This window comes from Mixophyes fleayi, chromosome 1 (genome assembly GCF_038048845.1).
Source record: "Mixophyes fleayi isolate aMixFle1 chromosome 1, aMixFle1.hap1, whole genome shotgun sequence".
In the NCBI taxonomy this organism is placed as follows: Eukaryota; Metazoa; Chordata; class Amphibia; order Anura; family Limnodynastidae; genus Mixophyes; species Mixophyes fleayi.
Genome location: NC_134402.1, coordinates 202,298,804 through 202,306,180, shown reverse-complemented (window position 1 = coordinate 202,306,180; position 7,377 = coordinate 202,298,804). Strand labels below are relative to the sequence as shown.

The window sequence follows — 7,377 nt, the reverse complement described above, 5'->3', positions numbered from 1 at the left end:
CACTTATTTAAAATGTTACAAGTACAGTTGTGAGTATGGTATTTTTGTATTTATTTATTCTTAAACTCATAGGTTTTCTGGTGTAACAGAAGAGGATCTACATAACACGAGTATCACTCTGCGAGATGTTCAGGCTGTCTTACTATGTATGTTCAGCTGTGACACTATATTGGTTGGACATAGCTTGGAAAGTGATCTTTATGCATTAAAGGTAATGTGCCATTTTTTTCCTATACAAGTCTATAGATGACAATTATAGGCTTTAGCTTTGCTTTTAATCATAAATGCATAAAAGGATCCCCACTTTTCTCAGCCAAGAAAAACAAACAACAAAAATCTCATATAGGCACACCCAGGAGCACATATGAAAGGTGCAAACAGATGCAAGGCATACGCTTATCACAGAGGGGGAAACATTGGTAGCAATGGAAAAAAAAAGGTACATTTGGCTCTCAGTATTATATTAGCTCTCGTGGAAAAAGTGTTAAAAAAAACCCCAAAAAAATAAAAACAGATGTTGCTAAACAGAGAAAATGTATGTTTTCCTGAATAGCACCATCTCTAAACAATGTTCAAGGTATTCAATTGCCTGTAGAAGAAGGTCCTACTTAAAACGCATCATGTGTAACACTGTTGCAAATGCAATTGTATGTCATCTACATTAAACCCTATGATATGCAACAGTTCAGGTAGGGTTGTTTGTATAGATAATTGCCTTGTTGATAAACATTGAGCCACTAGGGGGCAATGTTGGCTCATTAGGACCCTTCTGTGAACAGAGAGTATCCTCAGTTGAACATAAGATCAGAGAGTATGTTGATGCGAAATGCTCAGAAGGCGTACTGAAGGAAAGATTAAGGATATACAAAATGCTTGAATAAATAGTATAGAATGCCCACCCAGAGCATTATCAAGCAAATAGGAAGAAGCAACAAACACATTTTACCTAGTCAAGTGATTTGGGTCTGCTGTACACCTGTCTTTATCCCACGCATCTGCTCCCACCTGTCATCTATAATATTAGGGATGCAATATTTTCATAGCACTTCCGTACAGATGCAAAGCCATCTAGAAAAAAAAAAAAGAAAAAACTATTCTGTAATTGTACTCGTGAAAACTGAATCAAAAAATGTTATAGATCTAATTTGTATTAGTACAAATTAATGACAATTTCCAAATCCTTTATTGCACTGATTGTTTTAAAATATTTTGCTAACTGTATTTACTTGCATTCATTGTTTTTAATATGTACTTATAGATCCCCCTGTAAAGGGTCCCACTTCTGTTATTAGTCTTCTTAATTCGCTTTGTTGTTGATATTAAGTATATTATGTACCTTTTTTTAAATCCATGCTTATTTCATTTCATTATTTCAACACTGTCATACTGCTTCATTGTATATAAAAAAAGACAACTAAATTTATTTTAACATGTATATCTCTATAAAATATTCCAATTGCACAGTGTATTTATATTGTTTGAAGCAGTCTTTTTGCCTCCATATCTAGATTCCAATTGTTACGTTTCTACTGCTAAAAAGCATCTCCTATTGCTTCATAACTCCGTTGCTCTCTTTGATCTAAAAACAATACCAATTATATGTATTAGGGACATTTCTTCAATCCTGATCTTTGTTTTATTATTTACTCTTAATTCTACAGCATACTTGCCAACTTCTTGTAGTTGGTGTCCGGGAGCTGCCGGGGGGGGAGGTGTGCGTTATGACGCGTCATTTTACAGCGGGGGGCATGTTGGACCTAATTCTGCCCACTTCACTAGGAAGTGGGCAGATGCGGAGACTGCAATACACTTCCGGGAGACCCACCTGAAATCCGGGAGTCTCCCGGACATTCCGGGAGATTTGGCAAGTATGTTATATAGATGGTGAAAATTTTATTGGCATTGCATTTAAACACTTGTGACTGTCCTAATTATAACCAGACTTATGTGGATGCATGTCAGTGTATTCCCGCAATCTTCCTATCTGACACATACTATCTTAGTCACGGTATTGCCACAAATGCAATGGACATAGATGCACAGCTATAATCAAATTAAATTTATTAATAAAATAAAAAGACATGAACGTATGAGCAGTGAAAATATGGGCTACATTTCATGAAATCAAAGGAATGTGAACTTTTGCATAACCTTTGGTTATGGACTCTCGTGTAGCCAACTATCTTTCAGCTATCTCCACATGGATGTCCCAACGCTACCTAAAGCTCAACATATCCAAAACAGAGCTTATTATCTTCCCTCCTGCCAGAATCACCACCTCCCCTCAAATATCCCTGACTCTTAATAACGCCACAATTTCCTAAGTCTCACAAGCCCACTGCCTTGGTGTCACCCTTGACTCCGCACTCAGCTTTATTCCTCATATCCAGACTCTACCAGTTCTGTCAATTCCAGAATATGCCCTTTTCTTGCTCAACATGTTACCAAAACTCTTATCCGTTCTCCTCCTCATCTCCCTTCTTGACTACTGCTACCTCCTGCTATCTGGCATTCCTGACACCCATATAGCCACATTTCAATCCATCCTAAATGCTGCTGTAAGACTGATCGTCCTCTCTCACCACTCCACATCTGCTGCACCACCCCTACACTGGCTCCCTGTGTCCTCCAGAATCCAATACAAGTTACTCACCCTTACCTACAAAGCCCTCAACAACACCACCCCTTCATACATCTCAAATCTCGTATAAAAAATACTCTCCTCCCCCCCGCCCTCTTAGGGCTACCTCTGACCTGCGCCTTGTCTCGTGTCTGGTAACTACCTCTCTCTCGCGTGTACACGATTTCTCCTGTGCTCTTCCCCACTTATTGAATTTCTACCATGCCCAGTCAGATTTTTCAGTTGGAAGGGGAGGTGCAATTGTCCACAGAGAAGGGGAATTTTTAGCACAACACATGTAAGACGACCACAAGAACAATGGTGGTGTTTCAAACGGGCAATAACTACTGAATGTAGCAGGCACTGATACAGAATATACAAATATACAAAATGCCTTTATGTAAAATTGACATCTATAATTGGATTGTGGAGAGCTTTAAATATGGTATTAGTGTGCCTTAACAGTTTACTTTGGATTTTAATACTTTAAATCTCTGCTGTGTATAATTTGATGGATTTAGGTGTATGTTATTCAGTTTGCGTTCTTATTGTGGTACATTGTTTCCTCATTATGATAAAAATATAAGGCGTCTTTTCAGATTAATGTAGCCTCTCTCTCCCCCCTCTCTTTTTCTCTCTCCTCTCTCTGCAAAGGTTTTTTTTTTTCATCCATGGGCAACTTTTTGTAGTGCATGTCGCTTCACAAAACACTCAAATGCAAGCCTGCTTCCCATGGTCTTTGAGATAGTTGACAGAACCTTCTTTGAGGAAAACGAATCCCCAATTATCATGACATTCTATTTTCCTGTCACTTTTTCTTTCTTTTTTTGTCTTTCTCTCCACAGAAGTTAAAACACTGCCAATTAAAATGTACCATGATGTATACCACTACCCTAAAGAAATATAGCAAATAACGGTTTCTTAAAAGAATGTAATACTTATTTGGTACACTGTTCCAGACTGAATGTAAACATGTCAATGTATCAAATATGCCTTTGGCTGTCTTTTCAGCTAATCCATCCCACTGTAGTGGATACAGCAATTGTCTTCCCTCACCGCTTGGGACTGCCATACAAGCGAGCACTTCGTTCATTAATGGCGGACCACCTTAAACGTATTATACAAGACAGTGGTAAGCGTTAATATGATCTTCGGTGGTTAGAATTTTTTTGAAAATTCCTGTGGAAAAATAAAACCTTCAAAAATGTAACTCAAAATATCCATTGAAAGAGGGATTGTAGCTTGTTCTGGTTCCAGAAATATGGTGTAGTCTCTCGATACGTAGTGGTGTAGTCCTCGAGGCGTAGTTTGCACGTCAGTGTGCAATAAAACAAAATTTCATTCCCGTCCACCAAAAAGATTCTTTCTTCCAAAGAGCAGGACACTGGTGGCTGGCTTCTAAGTTTTTTTCGGATTCTTGTTTACCCCTGGTTTACTTACAGTAAGGAGATCTTACAATACAGAAATGGAAGTTGCTCAGTCAATTTATATGGTATTCTACTTGTACATAAAAATGCAGAATTCTCAGTTCCACACATTTGCAAATGCATGATAAGCCACCTCTCCTTCAAAGCACTTCTGTTAATATTGTGGGTCATAACTCTAAACAATGAGAGTCTCTATATTGGGTCATAAATTCATGTGTTTTGATGTTTTGTTTTGTTGAATTACATCTTGATAGGCACAGCTGCCCATCTAGTGTGATCAGAGTTGTTTGTTTTTTATTCTAGATGAGGAAATTGTACTTGATCTCAAGTCAGATTTCATTTAACTGCTCTCGTCTCTGTGTATAAGAGTACTTTCTCCTAGGCTCACAATTACTTTTGAAGGCACTACAGAACTGTAATAACATCCTGCCAGGATTAGAGTTTGAGGGGAAAATTGGTGTATAGTGTGTAATAATTATTAAGCTTGTATTGAGACCTTTATCAAGGATACCTGGTATGTTGGCATGCAAAATTTTGTTCTTAAGTGCTTCTGTACATATGCGCAGCTCATGCCATTTACTACTACATTTACACTACTACATGTTTTTGGACAGAAGTACATTATGGAAGATATTCAGGAAATTGGAGTGTTTCTTTTAAAAATCATTATTTTATTTTAGAATATTACACAATATTTCTAAAAGCACTGTACAGGGGGTCACTGCTTATATACGTTTACAGACTAAAGTCAGTGAAGAGGAGTCGGCAGCTGAAGGGATACCAGTGGAGCTACTGCCAGAAAATGTGTCCATTCACTATCAAAACTTATATCTGTTGTAGTCATCTGAGAAGTACTTAAATCTTGTATATATATATATATTTGTGCTATTAGCAACTCCTATGAAAAATAAGTTGCTTTAGGTTTAGTGAGTTTTTAAATTGTTTAACTGAATGTCACTGATGAGCTAATTACTGGCAGCTATTTAGCTTTCTTGGAAAGACAGTTGAAAACTACAGAAGCAAAAAGATCTTATAACGTCTATTGAAATTCTAATTAAGAATGTTAACAACCCAACCATTTCTTTTTCTGAAAGTGGAGGGACATGACTCCAGTGAAGATGCTTGCTCCTGCATGGAACTGATGATTTGGCGTATAAAGGAAGATGCTAAAGTTAAACGGTGACCTGCCACAAAGCTAGTACTATATCATCAAGAAAGTTTGCCCACAAACTCTGAAAATTGAACATGCAATTTTGAACTTGTTACTTCCTACTTGAATCCTCATGTAAATGGGAGACTTGAGGGCATTTATATAGTATTCCATCAGACCAGAATATTTGTTGAAGATGAGTGCAATATTCGGCTGTGTTTTTGAAGAAAGTATTTGGTATATTTATTGTTTGTTTTTGTTGGGGTTTTTTTTTTCAGTATGAAAATGGCAAAGTAACAGATTAAAAGAATGCAAAGATACGTTTACCAAATTTTTCCTTGCAGGCACCCGCTAAGAGGGTAATTTTGCATTTTACCAATGCAAAACCCGCTAACAAATGTTTACTTTAACATTCAGAAATGCAATAGGTCTACAAAACAACACAAATGTAGTTTGTAAAGTGACAAACTAATCAATGTTTTTTTCTAAATATGCAGTTTTATAAAAATGTGTCAGTAAGTGATATTGAATATTTCCTCTCGCAAGGGTTAGGAGGAGACATTTCTGCCAAACACTTTCCAGTAGATTTTATGGAATACTGAGAAACTACAAGGGTTCATGTTTGCGAAGATGTAAAGTCCATATTTTTCTTTTTTTAAATACTTAATTTATTTGTATGTGCTTGTTTATGTTTCTTTTTTAGTAGCCCCTTAATATAAGAATTACTAGAAGAATCCCTCTTTTTAATTATGGATAAATTTAGCTATTTTTGTTCTGCCTTGTTCAAATAATTCTACCTATGTGAACCTTTTTTCTTTTCTCAGTCTCCAAAGTAAGGCAAAAAAAAAATGCTAAAAGCAAAATTCTAAAAAAAATTCAAAAGCTTACCATTAGCTTTTTGTCTCCTTGCACGTCTCATAAATTATTTTAATGTGTATACAGTACCTTTCTCATTTGTCACGTTCACACACATATCGTAGAGAAGACCCTCTAAAAAATGAAAAGTTACAGTGGTGGACACTTGTAAAATAATTTGAGGATCAAAATGTCGCATCGGTATCTAATAAAGTAAGTCTTGCTACGGAACCTGCAAAATCACAAAGAGTGTGACAAGGGCACTTGTAGTTGCACATTTGTGGCATTTAAAAAATAAACAAAAAGAAAACCCCAGTTGAGGAATAAAATATATTATTTGAAACTTTTTTTTAACAAATGTATATTATTTGTGTTTTATGTATTTATCCTTAGGTTGAGCTATTTTTTATTTTATGATCATGTGACCTTTATTAAAAATATGCATTTGTACAGGGTTTTATTTTTTAATGTTCCCTGATGTGTATTTCTTTTGGCAATTTGACAGTCACATAGGATCCAGGGAATTTCACGTGAAATCACATATACCTATGCTACCTAATTGCCTTTTAAAATTACCGTGTGGACCAATCTGCAGGAAGGATTTCCCCCTTTTCTTTTCCCTGTCCCTCCCCACATCCCCTCAAAGAGATCCCCCACAATATATCACACCTAAAATGCAAACCGCTCTGCTCCGTTTTGTGAAGGTGTTGTACAGCATTATATTTAGCATAAACAAAAAATACTGTCCTTTTTGACAGATCTTAGTGTTCATTATACTAAGGGTAAATCACACACTAGGGAAGTAGGTACTATTTTTTCTGACAGAAGTACTTGTCACATATCATTTAGTAAGAAAAGCCCCCACTTCTCTGAAATGATATATGTTTGTGACTACAAGAAAGATTTACATAGTCCTAATTCTAATATGCATGCCTTCTAGTTGTATGCAAACATTTGGGCACTTCCTGGTGAAACTGCATATTTTGCTGAAAGTATAGTTAACGTAACTTGACAATTATGCCCCTTTTAATGCACGATATATATTATTTGCAACATTTAACATACAACAAATGAAACCATTTGTGTCATAAGTTTAGGCACCCTTGTCAGACAGCAACACCGTATTTAGCAAAAATTGACTTTCTATTCTTAGTTTGAGATTTTTCCCCACTCTTCCTTTCCAAACTCTTCTAACTCATAAATATTTTTGGTCTTATAGCATGCCAGGTCTCCCCAACTGATATTCAAGTTTTGCGACTGTGATGGCCATTTCAAGCCCTTAATCTTTGGTTTCTTTGAGTGCTTCATGGTTGATTTCAAACTAT

At 36.2% G+C, this 7,377-nt stretch overlaps 1 protein-coding gene across 1 annotated transcript in view; it reads left to right on the top strand.

Annotated features, from left to right (window-relative positions):
* Positions 1 to 6,502, top strand: part of REXO1 (RNA exonuclease 1 homolog) — a 48,683-nt gene extending 42,181 nt beyond the window's left edge. Inside the window, exons 10-12 of the mRNA XM_075201674.1 lie at positions 73 to 211; positions 3,632 to 3,752; positions 5,142 to 6,502. Of these exons, the coding sequence (XP_075057775.1) occupies positions 73 to 211; positions 3,632 to 3,752; positions 5,142 to 5,230 (349 nt within the window). The 3' untranslated portion in view covers positions 5,231 to 6,502. The remainder of the gene's footprint in view (positions 1 to 72; positions 212 to 3,631; positions 3,753 to 5,141) is intronic.
* The last annotated feature ends 875 nt before the right edge of the window (positions 6,503 to 7,377 follow it).